This window comes from Vicia villosa, linkage group LG6, assembly GCF_029867415.1.
Source record: "Vicia villosa cultivar HV-30 ecotype Madison, WI linkage group LG6, Vvil1.0, whole genome shotgun sequence".
NCBI lineage: Eukaryota > Viridiplantae > Streptophyta > Magnoliopsida > Fabales > Fabaceae > Vicia > Vicia villosa.
In genome coordinates this window covers 49,180,979-49,200,091 of record NC_081185.1, presented here as the reverse complement: position 1 = coordinate 49,200,091, position 19,113 = coordinate 49,180,979, and the positions used below count along the sequence as shown (strand labels likewise).

The 19,113-nt window shown below is 32.9% G+C and overlaps 2 protein-coding genes across 2 annotated transcripts; one reads left to right on the top strand and one right to left on the bottom strand.

Moving 5' to 3' along the window:
• The first annotated feature begins 7,607 nt into the window (after positions 1 to 7,607).
• Positions 7,608 to 9,503, top strand: LOC131613639 (uncharacterized). The gene is made up of 3 exons (XM_058885289.1): positions 7,608 to 8,024; positions 8,106 to 8,590; positions 8,690 to 9,503. Exons 1-3 carry the CDS (start codon positions 7,608 to 7,610, stop codon positions 9,501 to 9,503), a joined length of 1,716 nt encoding a protein of 571 aa, XP_058741272.1.
• A 4,457-nt stretch (positions 9,504 to 13,960) lies between these two features.
• Positions 13,961 to 17,602, bottom strand: LOC131613638 (uncharacterized). Its single transcript, XM_058885288.1, has 4 exons — positions 15,267 to 17,602; positions 14,866 to 15,183; positions 14,679 to 14,784; positions 13,961 to 14,596 (listed from the first exon to the last, which is right to left on the bottom strand). Exons 1-4 carry the CDS (start codon positions 17,600 to 17,602, stop codon positions 13,961 to 13,963), a joined length of 3,396 nt encoding a protein of 1,131 aa, XP_058741271.1.
• Between the last annotated feature and the right edge of the window lie 1,511 nt (positions 17,603 to 19,113).

The following is a 19,113-nucleotide window of genomic DNA, read 5'->3' as shown; positions in this document are numbered from 1 at the left end:
AAAAAGAGAATGCGATGCAATGAATTTAGAGAAAGAAAGAGAGAGTGGTGTTTACTTAATTTTGTTTCAATAGAGAAGAAGTAAGATGGAGAAATCAAAAGTGTTTTTGGTGTGTTTCTCCTTTTCGTAAGTGCTTTTGGAGAGAAAAAGAAATTTTTACGTTACTCCACACAAAATTAACATCATTGCATTTTCTTTCCTTCCTCATACTACTTCTTTTATTTTATTTTATTTAAATGGTCAAATGTCAATTTTTTACTGGAGTTGAAAATAAATTAAATATAAAAATAAATAATGTCTATATTATTACTATGTAATAGTTGTTGGTTTAATTACTTGGATTTAATTCTTTTTAATAAAAATGTGAAAGGTTTTAATTTTCTCACGTTTTTTCTTAAACTCCAATTAATATGTTAACTTTTAATTATTCTTTTATTTTTCTACTTTATTACTTTTAATTTCATTTTAAAAAAAACATAAATGATAGAAAAAGGTGGAGAGATTTGACTAATTCAATTTACAAGCATTCTATTGAGAGAGATATATTTTATTTATTATTTATTTTCTTTATAATATTTTGTTATAATAAATAAATATAGAATGAGTATTACTATAAAAATTTAAAGTATTGTTATATATATTAAATTTTTAATATCTATATTTAACCGTGTAAATAAAACAAACACTTAAGTGTTTTAATTTTATTGTATTCCTATTTGACTTTGTATCCTATTAATTCCTTTTGTTGATATCCAAAATATCATTACTTCTATTTTTTAAACACATAAATTGTATCTCTTAAAAATCTAGTGAAACATGCTCAGTTTTTTCATATTCCATTTAATTATTTAATTTATGGTTCTCAATGTGATATTATTATTGTTTTAAATAGGTGATATCGTTTTCTCCTTTAAGTTACTGTATTTAATTTATGGTTCTCAACGTGATATTGTTAGTGTTTTAAATAGATGATAATTGATCATTAAGAAAGTTAATAATTGTCATGTAATATCATTATTATCTACTAATACAATCTTCCTCGAGAGTTATAATATTAATATTTTTTTATTTACCCCGATTTTACTATTTTATTTATATGTTTAGGGGAAACCCAAACAATAAATATTACAAGAGAATTCAAAAAAATATTTCTTGTTATGAAATTCACCAAATCAATATAGAGATGAATGATACATGAAGGAGAGAAAGAGAAGAGAGAAAGCAATATTGTATTATCTTCTTCCAAGGAGTACCATTTACATTGCAATATGATCCATATTTATAGTACATGACCAATGACAACCATTAACTCAAGGAATACACAAAGGTTAGGAACTTAAATTATAGGAGTTAAGGAATATAGAAAGATTGGGGAAAATGAACATCCATATCTATTTAATATTATTCATAACACTCCCCCTTGGATGTTCATTGAGGATATGCCTCGTTAAAACCTTACTAGAGAAAACCCAGTGGGAAAAATTCTAGTGAAGGAAAAAGAGTACAATATCCTTTAAATGTGAATTGCCTCGTTAAAAACCTTACCAGGAAAACCCAGTGGGACAAAACCATGGTGAAGGGAAAAAGAGTGCAAAACATATGTATTTCTCCCCCTCATGCAGACATTTACATGTGAGACGATATTATTTGTAGTAATTGCTTAAAATTTCTTCTTGGAAGTGATTTCATGGAGTGCTAATAGTTATGCAGGATTTGATGAAGTTGTTGCCATGAGTTGTTTGATAGATCGCCTTGAAATGGTTGTACCATCACATGTAAACAAATAACCTCTTTCAGATCTACCCTTGTGAGAATCTGACAAGTAACCAGCATCTCTAAGATAACGAAGTATATGTTTGACTCGTTCAAATGTCTTCATGTAGGTGAATAATTGTATCTTCGTAATAGATTGACCACAAACGATATATCGAGACGTGTATAATTAGCAAGATACATTAGTGCTCCAATTGCACTAAGATATGGTACTTAAGAACCAAACAATTTTTGTAATCATTTTCTTGAGGCCTGAAAGGATCTTTCTCTACATCTAATGATCTAACAACCATTAGAGTAGACAATAGATGATATTTGTCCATATAGAATCATTTCAACACTTTCCTATATAGCCTTCTTGATGTACAAATATTCTTTTTTCCAAATGCTCAATTTGCAAACCTAGACATATTTTGTCTTTTCTAGGTCCTTCATCTCAAACTCTTTATTTAAGAAATTTTTAGCTTTTGGAAGCTCTTCAGGAATTCCAATAATATTTATGTGATCCACATAGACAACTATTATTGCAAATACTTTTCCATATCATTTTATGAAAATACAAGGACAAATTGAGTTATTAGTATATTCATCATTTAGTAAATATTCACTGAGGCGATTATACCACATGCATCCAGATTCTTTCAGTCCATAGAGAGACTTGTTCAATTTGATGTAGAAGTTTTATCGAGATCCACAATTACGTGCCTCTGGTATATTGAACCCTTCAGGGAGTTTCATGTAAATGTCACTATTAAGTGAACCATATAAATAAGATGTCATAACATTCATCATGTTCAAATTAAGCCCTTCATGTGCTACAAGGCTAATTAAATATCCAAAACCGATTGAATCCACTACAGGTGGATATGTTTTATCAAAATCAATCTTAGGTCTTTGTGAAAATCATTGAGCAATAAATCAAACTTTATATCATTCTTATTTTTCTTTTTTACAAAAACTCATTTATATCACATTAGTTTCACACCTTGAGGTGTTCGGACTACAGGTCCAATAGTGAGTTACTTGTAAAGTGAGTTTAATTCTTCTTCAATTGAATATATTTATTTTGGCCAATTCCCACTTAGTCTACATAATTTAATAAACTTTGACTCATGATCCTCGTTATCATTGATCACTTTTAGGGCTATATTGTATACAAAGACATTGTCAATATTGACTTTATTTGGTTATCTCAATTTCGATTCCATTCCATTTCATCCATGACATAATTTATCGAGATCTCTTTATTTCATATTTCAAGTACTTGATTTGTTCTTCTGGAACTGGAAATTAAATTAGGTCACAGTGCTCTTAGCATTTTCATATCCTCACTTGGGTCATCTTTAGTTTCTTTTCTTAGTAGAGGAATTTTAACATTGGAACCGACTTTCATACCACGCTTCAGGCGCAGCAACAACTCAGTTGCAATATTATATTATCCAATAGGAGAATCCACTTTGAGTGGAGTATTATCAGCTGATAATTTATTTCATATACTTTGCAAATGAATTATATTTTGAACTTCTGGTTCAAATTGATTTGTACGAGAATCAAGACAACAATTTATTTTAAATTGTTCATTTGAACTTCTTGTTCATGATTTTAGCTATTCATTTGAACTTCTTGTTCATGATTTCAGCTACTTATTCCCTCCCCCTAATATTGGGAAAATTAATTTATCAAGTGATAATCAACCTACTGGGCTGTAATCAAGTATTTGATTATTTTCTCAAATTATATCCTCAAAATTGAGATTCATATTAATTATATTTTTCCAATATTCTTTCATGACTCATATTAATGTATTATATTGGAGCAATTGGAATATACACAACACATCCAAATATTCACTAAGATGAGAAATATTAGAATAAATTAGGGAGGACTAAGATATAGTATCTTGTTGACTTAATGCGAATAAATATCTTAATATCATACTTTGGGTGTTTCAAATATATAATTTAGAATTGATGATCTCATAAGTATCAACCATATAATTAACTTTAGACGTCTAAAGAATGGATCTTCGGGTCCATTTTCTTTTTATGAACATATATTACATGATATTCAATATCAATTTTAATAATATATGTGATACTTATACAGGAATTTCTATAAAAAAAATCCAGAAAACAAGATCTTAGTCTGATTAGTTGAGAAAATAATTTCACAAACTTCTTGTTGTGAATAGAGACATATGCATGATATTTTAGTCGATGCAACAACTAATGTCATCAAAACGCAATTTCTCAAATTTTTATTTTCCTTTAGAAACACACAAAAATTGACTGGATTGAAGAAACTTCTGGTTCTTCAATACAAATTATTCGCATCATATTATATCCGAGATGACCCAACCGGTTTTACCAACGACACATTTAAGTGTAATTTGTAAACTACTGGTTTACAATGACATGTGCTTCAATTGTACTAATATAAGTGTAGTACAAACCCGAGAAAAAAGACGGTAGCTTTTCTATTACACATTTTATGTCCAAATTGTGTTGTATAATACAAAGATATTCGATACCTTCAATATAATTCAAAACCAATATAATAGTATCTCATTATTAAACACTTTAATCAAACACATTCATATGAACATATTATCATATAATTATCAAACAATTACCCCTTCCAAAATTAAACATATTTAATCATACAATATTATATCACTAAAATTATATCGTCATATAATTTGATTTACTATCCTTCAGGGATGCTTGATAAGTTCTTCAGGAACTATATAAATAATTTGTTATAAACAATAATCTAAAAAAATAAATAAAATATATAACCATCCTTCTGGGATGCGTTAAAATTATTTGTGTCATTTTTCTGGAATGACAATCTTTTAATGAACATATTACAAATTATGAATTTTTAGATTGATACAACAAATTTTTTTTATGAAATCCTTCTGGGATTCAATAATATTATAGATGCGACCTTTTAAAGGTGATTGAACGTTGAATTCTTCTGAAATTCATCAATTATTGATAAACACAATACTCGATTAAACTCAATCTTTGAACAATAATTTGGAGATAGTTTAATAATAATCTTTACTTCTACAAATATCACATCACAAACTATTTCCATAAACAACGGTCAAGAAAAATTATTCTTTGTGCAATCCTTCAGGGATGCTTGAATATTAAATTAACACTTTTATGTGTTAAAATTCAATTCCGGACTAACATATAGAAATGCTTTAATGTTAAATTCTTCCGGAATTTAACAAGAATGATCAAAGAAATCTAATATTATTGTACAAGGTAAATAAGTTTCTCTACAAAATATATAAAAAATAAACATATTTATATGAAGAAAAAAAATAGTAACAAAATCATGAATTATATTATATTGGTTCAAATATATTAAGATTAGAAAAATAACATAGAACCTGGCTATATCATTACTTGCATTGTAGAGTATCGTGCTGATAACGTGTTATGAAATTCACCAAATCAATATAGAGATGAATGATACATGAAGGAGAGAAAGAGAAGAGAGAAAGCAATATTGTATTATCTTCTTCCAAGGAGTACCATTTACATTGCAATATGATCCATATTTATAGTACATGACCAATGACAACCATTAACTCAAGGAATATACAAAGGTTAGGAACTTAAATTATAGGAGTTAAGGAATATAGAAAGATTGGGGAAAATGAACATCCATATCTATTTAATATTATTCATAACATTTCTATAAATTTGGTTTCGAATGTGACAGGAAAGACAAACTACCGTGCTGTTTATGATGGAGTGGATCACCTTGAATTAAAGGTGCATCTTGATAAGTTTTGTGTTGTGGTTGATGTTTTTGGCTTTCTTGATTTTCGGCTTTCTTGATTATTGTGTTGTTTCTGAAGTATTAATATCTTATATACTTACTTTAAATGTTAAATTCTATTCAATTATAATATTAATTTGGCTTAATACTCAATTTGGTCCTCTACCTTTACACTAGGGTCCAATTTGGTCCTTTACCTTTTAAAAGTTTCAAAGTGGTCCCAGACGTTACCAAAAAGTATGCACGTTGGTCTTTATCGTTTGGAACGTTAAATATATTCCAACGTGGCTGCTAGGTGTCATGGGTAGGGTAATAATATTGATGACCTGTCATTTTCACTAGCAAATAGGGTACCCTCAATATCCATGTTCCATTTTCCGTTCAGCAAGGTTAGAAGTTTTCTGAAGAGAAGTGTCGAAGACGAAGACTTGTGCGAAGACGAAGAGGAGTGTGCGAAGACGAAGAAGACGACTTATCATCACATTGGGAAGTAATATATGAAGGTCAGATTTCTTATTTCTTCAATCTCTTCTTCTTGTTTATAGGTTAGGGTTTATGTATCGTATGAAAATTAGAGTTTTTTTCCCCTTTTTCATTTTTCCTGTTTTACTGGATTTTCTGGTTTAAGTTTTGTTAGAAATCAAGCTAAAACTATGTATTTTCATCTATTAGGTTGAAATGGATGAAATTTTGACCTTTAATGTGCACCATAGTGGTAGCTTTCTGGACTTAGAAAAAACGGTTTATGAGGGGGGCATGTGTGATAAACTAGTAGTAGATGCTGATAGGTGGTCTTACTTTGAATTGTTGGGTCTTTTGAAAGAGTTTGGTTATAGTGGAGTTTGTAGCATATACTACAATGACCCAACAGTTGGGATGAACCTTCTCATAGATGATAAGGGTGCCTTGGATATAGCTGACCTCTTTAGGGTACATCTTAAAGTGGATATTTACATAGAACACCCCTTATCCCAACCAGAATTTGTTGATAGTCCTAATGTTGTTGAAGAAGCCACTGTTGAAGAACCTTTGAATGGGGTTGATACAGAAAACTATGATACAATTCAGGATATTGTTAATGAAGTACTTAATGAGGGTGAGGGTGGGGGAGGGGTGAGTGCAGGTCAAGGAAACATGGACAATGAGGGTGATGGGATGGAGGGGTGAGTGCAGGTCAAGGAAACATGGACAATGAGGGTGTTGAGGTCCTAAATGCAAATGAAGAAGTCCTGAACAATCTGATTGATGAGGTTATGATTGCAAGTGAGGAATTGTTGAATAATGAGGAGACTGAAGCAGATAATGCAGGTGTGAATGCTAGTGAGGATGACTCTGATGATAGTGAGGATGAGACATATAATTGTGATAGTGCTATGGAGGTTGATTTTAGTGACTCTGATGCTAGTATGGATTATTCTGATGAGGATCTTGCCAATCTTATGGAAGGAGCAACAAGCAAAAATAAGAAGCCTATGGAAGGAGTTAATGGTGGTGATGACAAAGAGTTGAACAATGATAGTGAGGAATTAGATAGTGGGTGTGATAGTGATTCTAAGGAGTCTGATTGTGAGGATAGTGGTAACATAAGAAAGAAAAAGTATCCTACTTTCAAGTTATTAAAAGACATGTCTCAATATAAATGGGAATTGGGAACTTTTATTAACTCAAAAAATGATTTTAAAGAAGCTATTAGAACCTATTCTGTTCAAAATGGTAGAGCTCTTAAGTTTGTAAAAAATGACAAGCTGAGAGTGAAGGTTGAATGTAAAGAAGGCTGCAAATGGGAGGCTTATCGTGGGAAGTAGCCTAATGAGGAGACTTGGCAAATTAGAAAACTTGTTGATACACACACTTGTTCTAGAGAATTCAATGTACCACTGATGTCTACTAAATGGCTTAGCACAAGGTTACAAAATTCATTGAAATCTAATCCTAAGTTGAAAGTTAAAGACATTAAGTAAAAGGCTATAAAGAAATGGAATGTGGGGGTTTGTAAGACAAAGGCAATTAGGGCCAGAAGTTTAGCTAGGGATATGGTTGATGGTTCATTTATAGGAGATTACACAAGGTTATATGATTACTGTCATGAGATACTAAGGACAAATCCTGGTTCTACTGTCAAGCTAAGTGTCACACCAGTTCAAGAGGGTGCTGAAGATACAAGGCCTTTTTTCAAGAGGTTATATGTATGCTATGCTGCTTGTAAGCAAAGTTTCAAGCTGTGTAGGCCTATTATTGGTCTTGATGGCTGCTTTCTAAAAGGATTATGTGGAGGTCAGATCTTAGCAGCTATTGGGACTGATCCAAATGATCAGATGTTACCTATTGCATTTGCTGTTGTAGAAGGGGAAACAAAGGACAGTTGGTTATGGTTCTTGCAACTACTCATTGATGACCTAGGTGGCAGAGAAGAATGTAGAACCTACACATTCATTTCTGACCAGCAAAAGGTACCATTCTATAATTGATCTATTTTTTTAATTTGTATTCACATTTATGAGGTTATATCTATGTTGTTCTTTATGTTACAGGGTCTACTTCCTGCCATGGATGAGTTGCTTCCAAATGTGGAACAAAGGTTCTGTGTTAGGCACTTATACAACCACTTTAGAAAAAAGTTCCCAGGAAAAATGTTGAAGGAGATAATCTGGAGAGCAGCTAGGGCAACTTACCCACAAGCATGGGAAAAGGAGATGAGAGGTATGAGGCAGATAAATGAAGAGGCATACAAGCATATGATGCAGACTCCACCTAGATTTTGGAGTAAGTCTTATTTTAGGACTACTTCAAAATCTGATACTGTGTTGAACAATATGTCTGAAGCCTTCAACAGTGTCATTGTGGAATCTAGAGGTAAGCCAATTGTGACAATGCTAGAAGAAATTAGGGGCTACATAATGGAGAAATGGGCAACAAATAGGGTGAAATTTCCTAACTTAAATGATGAAGATGTATTGCCAAACATAAAGAAAAAAGTGGAGAGAACAAGTTCCTACACAAATTCATGGATTGTTAGGTATCTTTTGTTATTCATTGATTCCCTAACAAGTTCTAATTATGTATATTCTGTTGTATTGTTCTGTTATTCATTTTCTGTTGTATTTTGTGTACATAGGATGTCAGCTGAATACATTTATGAGGTTAGGCACATTGAGAACCCAGGTGACATTTTTTCTGTCAACCTAAAGGAATACAACTGCATGTGTAGAAAGTGGCAACTAACAGGGCTTCCTTGTGTGCATGCTATTGCTGCATTGAAGAGCAGAGGTTTACATATTGAAGACTTCATTTCTGACATTTATAAAAAGGCTAGGTATATGTCTGTTTATGATCCCATAATTTATCCAGTAAATGGAACAAATTTATGGGTCAGAACAGAGTTCCCAGATGTCCAGCCACCAAAGTACAAGAAAATGCCTGGAAGGCCTAAGAAGAGGAGGAATCGTGAGGCTGGTGAAATTGATGGGACAGATAGAAAAATGAGGAAGACAGGTATGATAATGAGGTGCACAAGGTGTAGGCAAATTGGGCATAACAAATCCACCTGCAAGATGACTCAACCACCACAAACATCACAACCAACACAAGGGTCTCAACCAAGAAAAGCTTCAAGGACACAAGGATCACAACCAACACAAGGGTCTCAACCAAGACAAGCTTCAAGGACACAAGGATCTCAGCCAACACAAGGATCTCAATCAAGACAAACTTCAATGACACAAGGATCTCAACCAATCCAAGCTTCAAGGGCACCACCTACACTAGGGACGCATAAAAAGATGCCAACAGCTAGGCCACACAAGATACCATTTAGGAAACCAGCACATGTGGGTCCAACAACAAGGCTTAGTGCATCTCAAAATGCAGTTGGTCCTACCACTAGGAGGACCACTCCTACAAAAAGAAACAATACTAAGAAGGGCATTTAGTTTGTTAGGGTCTGTTAACTATATTTTGGGTTGAATTAATGTAATGTTTGACTAGTATATTTTGGTTTTGTCTAGTATACTTTGAACATATTTTGGGTTGTTCTATTTTGAACATATTTGAGATGCACCTATTTTGGGTTGTTTAAATGTCATGTTCTAATATATTGTGTTCTAATATATTTTGGGTTGTTCTGTTTTGAACATCTTTTAGATGCACATATTTTGGATAGTTTTAATGTCATGTTGTAATGAACATATTTCCTGGTACTTCTGTTTTGAGTACCTCATAAACATCTTGCAAATGACTTGAGTCTAATAACATATTGCAAAATACATGTCTCAAAATACTGTCTCAAAATACATTTCAAAACACTAATAACATTACAATTATCTCTAGCAAGATACTATGTTTACAAGCAACACATCTTGCAAACTACATGTCTCAAAACAATTCAAGACAAAACAGTTCCAAAATACATTAGAACACATAACTAGACCATCTTAATTACAAGAACTAAAAACATGAAACAGACAAAACAATTCCAAATGCTCTTCCATTTCTTTGTCTTCTCAATTAGCTCCCCCAATTCCAATGTTTTCAACTTCAAATCTTCTGTCTCTTTCCTGACAGCATCCATCTCTTGGCTCAGCACCTGAATCTTCCATTCATGCTTCATCAAGGTGTCTTCCTTCTCATCTCTACATTCTTCATGGAACCATTCGAAAAAACCACACCCAGAACTGGAATGCCCCTATGAAGATATTGGGAACGATGGTTATGGTTACAGAAAAAAAGACACTTCAGAACAATAATAGAACTCGTAGTACCTTAAAATGCTTGCATCCCCAGAATAGCTTTCCATAGTTGTTAACGGTTTTCGCCCTACGCAGTATTGCTTCGTCTCCACACGCGCATAGAAGCTTCGCAAACCCTGTGTAAACTTGCGAATCAATCACATTTCTGGATGTTGAGGATGAAATGTGCCCAGAACTCATGCTTTCTTGTGCAATTTTGTAGTCAATTTGTAACAAGATTGAGTTACAGGATTTTAGGTTAGAGGATTTGGGATTTTTTAAAAATTGCAGTAAGAACCCAAATTATAATAGAGATGATGAACATTGATTGATCCATCTCACGTGCCATGTCATCAAATGTTAACACCGTTTGAAGCATTTTAACGATAAAGACCAACGTGCATACTTTTTGGTAACGTATGGGACCACTTTGAAATTTTTAAAAGGTAAAGGACCAAATTGGACCCTAGTGTATAGGTAAAGGACCAAATTGAGTATTAAGCCTATTAATTTTTTACATAATCCAGGCAAATTGAACGCATTTTATTCTTATTTGCAAGGGTGATTAGTTTAGAAAATTTTCAATAGTCTTAAATATCTTTCCGACTTTCAAAATATTCTATTTATGATTTCAATTTTTAATATGTATTTTGATTTAGATACACTACAAGAAAATTGGCAGATTGCGACAGCTATTTTGATGGATTACGACGGTTAAAACTGCCACATTTCCAAATTTACGACGGTTGCAGCACCGTCGCAGAATTATGTGTCCCCAACCTGTTTCGCGACGGTTGACAAAACCGCCACACATAACTGTCGCGCTATTTCACGACTGTTTGGTACTGTCGTAAATTAGAAATGGCGACGGTTAAAAACTGTCGTGATTATGCCTTTGATTTTTGTTTTTGTTGTCATTCGCGACGGTTAAAAACTGTCGTCAATGTGATATCCTGACGGTTAGAACCGTCGTCAACATTATTTAATTTTTAATTTTTAGCAATAGTTTAAACCTTTACTAATTTTTATCTATTATATTTTTTTATTTAAACTATAATTTACTAAAATACTTTTAAATAAAATATTATTCTTTTTAATATTATTTTTTCTTTGAATTATTTCTACTATATTAATTTTATTTTTTAGTATTAATTTTTTATTTTCTATCACTTTTTAACATAGTAAAATTAATTCCAATAAAAACATATAACCTATACATTACATGCATGTACTTAGAAGAACATAAAACCTATACATACATATATATACACTTTTCATTTCATTCCAGAATAGTATTACGCTCACATGCAGAGACATAATGCACAAAGAACCATGAATTAATACTTGTTTAATATATATGTGTTGCCAAAAGAGTGTACTTACCACATATAATAATTAAGATTTGTCTGCAGCATGCATTTGTCCTAATTAACTACGGTTCTCTTCTACTTTGTGAACGGTGATAACAATGGCGGTGACTACAAGCCATGTACACATGTATCTCTTTTCGCCCATACATATTGTGTAATTTATTTCTATAATGTACACGTCATGCATATAGTTTCTACTCTAGTCATGCATGACGAATATTGAATGTAATAAAAGGGCTTTGGGTCATGTTAGGTTTGTGGCTCAAGTGCCAATTTATTCGAGACATTTCTAAGACATTTTTTCTTTTCAGAAAGGTTCTCCCCACCTCTAAGAGATGCCAAAAGGTTTGATTTTTTTTCAAACCTTAAGGAGACTAACAAATATTTCAAAAGAATTAACGTTTACTTACATTATTGTTGAATGCATCTTCATTGACAAAAGACCCGTCAGACTTTGTATGAGAAATTGCATACATTTCTCCTCTGCTGTATGTTCGTCCATCTCTTGATTCCTACAAATAAGAACAAATATTAATTAATTGTACTATCAAACATACAATCATTAATATATAGATTTGGACATACCAACTCATGTTTCTTCCTTGCAAGCGACTTAGATCCGAGTGTGTGCGGAGCCTTCAATTTTGCTCTATTTTGAGCATTTTTTTGGGCTATTTTCTACATTGGTAACAAATAAAAACACCCGTTATAGATAAGGATAACATACAAATCAGAGAAATCTAACAAATAAAAACACTAATATTACTTGTGTTTTTTCTTTCCGTCTATATTGAACAAAAACAGCCCAATCGTGTTCCGGAATGCCTCTGACGGTTGGAAACTTTTGAAGATTTTCCTCCAAAGTGAGATCCCATTTATAAAATTTGCGAAACAAATAATGTCGGCCATCCTTCCATTTCTTTGCAGCAGAAGCAAGTACGAATTCTTTATCACGCCCGTCATCAACAAGAAAATGGAGCTAAACATTAAAATAAAAATTAGTTCAGAAAGCAAGTAATAATCACCATGAAATTAATTTAAAGAACATGCAATTACTTATTAATGATATATACCTTTATCTTTGAATCATAAAACTTTGTTTTTGTTTCCTCTGGAATATCCTTCCAACTCTCAAACATTATGGGAATGTCTTTATACATTCTAATAATCATGCCTAAATACCCTGCTAACAAACCTGAAGCTTGTCCTATTGCACAATGATCATTATTGAATTCAAGTATTATCCATGTTCCATTGGGCTCTGAATTCGCAACCAAGTCTTTCGCACATAAACGTGTGCTTGAAACATGACCCTCTTCATCTATCATAGAAGAAAGTAAACAGATTAATATCATAATTAAACTATGTAAATAATTTAATTATTTATAGATACTTTAACCTTAAAATACTTACTAATGATATTTACATCCCAATACACAGATTTAGCCTTTTTATCAACATCTTTAGTCTCATCTTCTACAACAACATCTTCATCCCCATCTCCTACCACAACATCTTCAGCCCGATCTCCTACCACAATATCTTCAGCCTCGTCTCCTACCACATCATCTTCAACCTCATCTCCTACCAAATCATCTTCAGTCTCCTCTCCTACCACAACATCTTTTGTAGTTTGGATTAGTGGAGGGGTTATTGTAGGTTGTATTGGAGAAGAAGTTATTGTAGTTTCGATTGGGTGAGGAGTTATGGATGATTTGCGCATTGTAGTTGAACGTAGGCGCTTCTTGTTTACTTCAAGCTCTCCAGGTTGTACAAACCTCGGACGAACCTTCACAGACTAAATAATATGCATAAGTGAATGTCAGTCAACAATCAATATAATTAATTTATATGTAGTAGTATTGAGAATTTATTACTAACCGGCAATGGTTTGGAAGAAGGCTCACATGATTTGTGAAGGGACTGAGAGAGTGTATGAAGATTGAGAGCCTCTACCTTTTTCTTATTCTCTGCAATTCTTTGGAGGCGCAATTTCTCATATGGTGTAGTCATTGTCTAACAACAAGCTTCAACTACAAGTATAAGTATTAAAAGACAAATTAAAAGACAAATTAAAAGACAAATTATACAATAACACATATAGTAACAATATCATCTCATACATTAATTGATAAGCAACAAAAAACATATAGTAACAATGTCATCTAATACATTAATTAGGGATGAGTAACAATGTCATCTCATACATAAATTAGGGATAAACAACAAAAAAAACATAAGTCTCACACGAGTTAAAAACAAACTAAACTTTTGATTAATAAAAAATAAATCTTAATTGTTGTCATCATTTGTCGCTGGAGTTACAAGATCATCATTAAGAAAAATTTGTTCCAAATTTTGTGATGGATACGGCTCAATAGGTGTCATAATTTCATCATTTCCACCCATGTCATACAAGTCTCTTGGCTTCAAATGAATAGGTATGCTCCATCCTTGTTCACTCTCATCATCCACATAAAAAACCATTTGAGCTTCTGAAGCTTGAATGTATGGCTCGTTATCTTCATGTTCCCCAGAATGTAGTAGTCGTGCAAAGTTTATAGAAGTAAAACCCAACTTATCTATCTTAATGCCTCGTGGGTTTGTGGTATTAGCCCATTCACACTTAAACATGGGCACTGTGAAGCCATCATAGGAAAGCACAATAATGTCTATCAATCTTCCATAGTAAGGAACCCCTCCAAATCTCATTTGGGTATCACTATTGCTTGAATAGCTTCGTGTACCAAACATGCCAAAAACTCCACTATTTTGAGTTTTTAAAAGATTATCTCGCTCCAACGTTCGAAACTTGAATCCATTGACATTGAACGCGGTAAACCTTTTAACTTTATCAAAAGGACCATGAGCAAGACTAATGAGAACATCTTTATCTGGTCCACCAATGCTGTCTAGATTGTTGCAAATCTATACACGATACAACATCAAATTAGTCTTATTATTAAAACCAATTTAACAAAAAAATTATATTTTTGTACGAAAAACTTACACGATTGCGGAACCAGTGAGTAAACTCTCTATGAACCTTCTTGTCTATCTCAGCAGCACTTCTTTGACTGCGCCTCATTTGGCTCTGAGTAATACTTCGGAACTGCCTATTTGGTTATTTGATATTAGATGTAAAAAAACGTCTTAATAGTGTAGATGAAACTACATAATGAAATAAAACTACTTACTTTAGATAGTCGTCAACTATTGGACAATTTGTTAAAACATGTCTATGAGCCTGCAACTTTTCAATTGGTGTTAGGGTGTAAAATGAAGATCCACTCGCAGGTTTTCCAACTCTAGGAAATAATTCTGCTACACGTGAACCTGTTTGGATATCACCAATAGGTTCATCATCTACACGCCCGGGTTGATTCCATCTAGTCTCAATGTTTTCTAGATATCTGGAACAAAATGTAAGAATCTCTTCGAAACGATATCCTTCCGCAATAGACCCTTCTGGCTTTGCCTTATTACGTACATGCGATTTAAGCTTCCCCAAATACCTATTATTGAACCATAATAGTTTCAGTTAAAAAAATTTCTACATTCTAAGTTAGTAACATTAGAACAAAATCACATACTTTACCTTTCAACAGGATACATCCATCGATAATGAACAGGACCTCCAAGCTTAACTTCTTCAACAAGGTGAACAACCAAGTGAACCATAACCGTGAAGAACGAGGGAGGAAATAACATTTCCATGTGGCATAAAGTGAGGACAATTTGGTTTTGCAATTTTTCCAAATCTTCAATTTTCAACACCTTACCACATAATTGTCTAAAGAATGAGCACAACTCAATCAATACTGCTGAAATCTCATGAGGTAATGTTGTGCGAATGGCTAATGGTAGAAGTTGTTCCATTAATATATGACAATCATGACTCTTCATCATTCCATTCACCTTGAGATTTACCAAGTCAATGCATCTAGAAATGTTGCTTGAATAACCATCAGGCACCCGAATATTCCTTAGAGTTGTTAAAAAATTCCTTTTATCTTTACCCGTTAGACTAAAGGGCGCCGGAGAAATTCTACCATTTTCATCTGGCCAAAGATCAGGTCTTATGCCCATATTTTGAAGGTCTTTTCGAGCCTTAACATGGTCTTTACTCTTTTGCCTATCATTTAGTAAAGTAAATATGACATTATCGCACACATTTTTCTCAATATGCATCGGATCAAGATTATGGCGCAGAAGATTATCCTTCCAGTACGGAAGTTCAAAAAATATGCTTTTCTTTTTCCATTGTTGAGGATGACCTTTTGTAGGATCACACCGTGTACTATCACCTTCTATAGGTTGTCCCTCACGTGTTCTTTTTACCGATTTTTCTTTCACTGGCTTTTTACCAAAGACGATATCAACATCTTTAACCTGCTCAAAAACTTGATGTCCAGATAATGTTCTCGGCGGACTCCGCATTTCTTGTTCACCATTAAAGCGGATCCTGTTCAATCTAAACCTGTGTCTCCGATCAAGGAAACGCCGATGACCCATAAAACACCATTTACGACTACCTTTAAGACGGAGAGATGTAGTTTGAAAGTTACATGATGGGCAAGCAAGTCCTGTGTATGTGTTCCACCCAGAAAGTGCACCCAAACCTGGAAAGTCACTAATCGTCCACATCAAATTTGCATGCAACTTGAACATCTCTTTAGTGAAAGAATCGTATGTATCCACCCCATTTGTCCATAACTCTTTCAGTTCTTTGACTAAAGGTTGTAAGTAGACATCAATATTATTTCCTGGTGCTTCTTTACCGGGAATTATCATTGACATTATAAATGATGTCTGCTTCATGCAAACCCATGGAGGAGTGTTATATGGAATGAGAACAACTGGCCAAATACTATTATTTGCACTCATCACACCAAAAGGATTAAAACCATCACTAGCTAATGCAAGACGCACATTTCGTGGATCTGATGAAAACCAAGTATGTGTCGAGTCAAATTTCTTCCAAGCTTCTGAATCTCTAGGATGCCTCAACATTCCATCATTGTTAGTATCTGTTGCATGCCATCTCATATCCTCTGCCGTCTTTGGAGACAAAAATAATCTTTGTAATCGAGGTTTTAATGGAAAATAACGAAGAACCTTGGCAGGAATTTTCTTCTTTTTCTTGTTAACAGAGACCTCTTCATTTGTTTTCCATTTTGAAGTGTTACAATTTTTGCAAGTCTCACTCTCTTCATCTTCTCCCCAATACAGCATACAACCGTTTGGACATGCGGGTATCTTTACATAATTCAAACCAAGTTTTGTGATTGATTTCTTGGCTTCATAGAACGAACTTGGAATGTTTGCATATTCAAATGCATCTTTTATTAACTCTAAAATCATTGTCATTGCCTTCTCACTCAATCCACATAAACATTTTATATGGTACAACTTAACCAAAAAAGATAGTCTGGAATATTTTCTACACCCTTCATATAAAGGTTGTTCTCCTTCTCTAGCCAATTCATAGTATTCCTTGGCCTCGTTTCTTTTTTGAGTTTCACTTGGCATCACATAATCTTCTTGGTCAATCTCTAAATTTGACGTTGATGGTATTTCATTAGCATGATTCCTCTCAACTCCAAATGCATCTTTGATCATGTTTTGAATAGGATCTTCGACACTGGTAGTATCTTCAAACATATTTGGAGTAGTACTAGGGGGGATAGTATTAGGTACTAGAATGGACTCTCCATGATGAATCCACGTGGTGTATCCCTTTGGAAAGGATGACCAACTTAAGTGGTCGAACATGACACTCCTACTCACCGATTTTCTGAAACCACAACGTTTACAAGGGCATATTACTACACCATTTTCTTTTGCACCTTTAAATGCAAAATTAATAAATTCTTTTATCCCTTGCTGATACACAGCCGATGATAATGGCTTCGTAATCCATGACTTATCCATTTCTAAAAAAAAAAATATAAATATTATATTATATGTTCAAGAGATATAGTACTATTTAATAAAAAACAGACGACCAAATTTTGAAGTAGTCAATAAAGTTGTGCATTGTATTCAAGGACAATAATGGCATGATATGGCATGATTATTTATGATGTAGGTCATACTTTTGTTATTTTTAAATGAAAGCAAGAAATGAAAATATGTTATTAGAAAATAATTGAGGTCTATTTATTTATGTCAAATTGATGCTATTTCTATGCTGTCATTTGGTTCCTGCTTGGTTAGCACCTATTAAATTATGGATAGTTTTGTGTACTCAAATAGTTCCTACATGGCATGATTATTTATGATGTGCAAGCCAAGCTTTGAAAATATTTAAGGTACAGCTAGTGAATGCTTGTAATTAGTATATAAATTAGTATATAAATTATGGATTGTTTATTTGTGTCATATTGATTGTATACAAAGAGTTTCAAATGCCGTGTAGAGATTCAAGCTTTTTTTCAACAACTTGGTAGAAGGAAATTCAACAAATGATGAGTTTCAATAATGAAAAAAAACAAATGATGAGTTTACCACACGAAAGAAAAAATAATAATGTTTGTTGTTTATAATGTTTGTTGCTTATTCATTGAATTATTTAAGTTACATTGGCATATTTGTTAGTACTACATGTAGGATAATAGTACTTTCTATGGGAATTTAGACAATCCTTACAATTAGGATTTGTTCTCAAGCTCGTGATGATGGCCATGATATGTTTTGACCTATTGGCTGTTAGAATTGTGATGGTTTGCTTCGGTTGAGGATGGTGTGGCATGTAAACCATGACCATGTTTCTCACTCTTCCATTATATTTTAGTGAATTTTAAATGGTGTATATTTTGGGAACATATCTATAGGTAGACTGGTACACTCAAGTGATAAGAGTCTATGAAAACTAAAAAGTAACTTTCTAAAAACTTGAAAATGACACTTGTACATATAATAGAACACCAATTCTCATAAAAATTCCAACTTCAAACTCTATATTAAAGTTTTTCTCAAAAAAACTCCATAATAAAGGAAGCAAAATAGCAAACAGAACAAGCTATGATGAAACAAAGGGAATAAACTAAGATTGCTTCAAAACACAGAATAACAAAAAGTGGACAACATTAAAAATCAATGTTACTCTTAGAGAATAGAGATATAAAAATAACAGTAAACCAGAGCACTCATAGACAATAATGCAGAGACTTGTAAGTAACACAAGCAGTACACACTCACAGCACAGAATAGAGAAACAAATTCAAAGATCAACACAATACAACACAACACAATACAAAGAACAAAGCAGAAAACTTAAATGTAGGAGTATCAAAGACAGGATCACGGGAGACTCCACAGTGAATATGCATGCAATTATCCAACTCAATAAGGAAGCCAAATATTTTTTGAATGCAAAATTGTGTCGCTAGGACAGTTGTATTTTTATACTAAACAAAAACTACAAAATGGATAAGTAAATG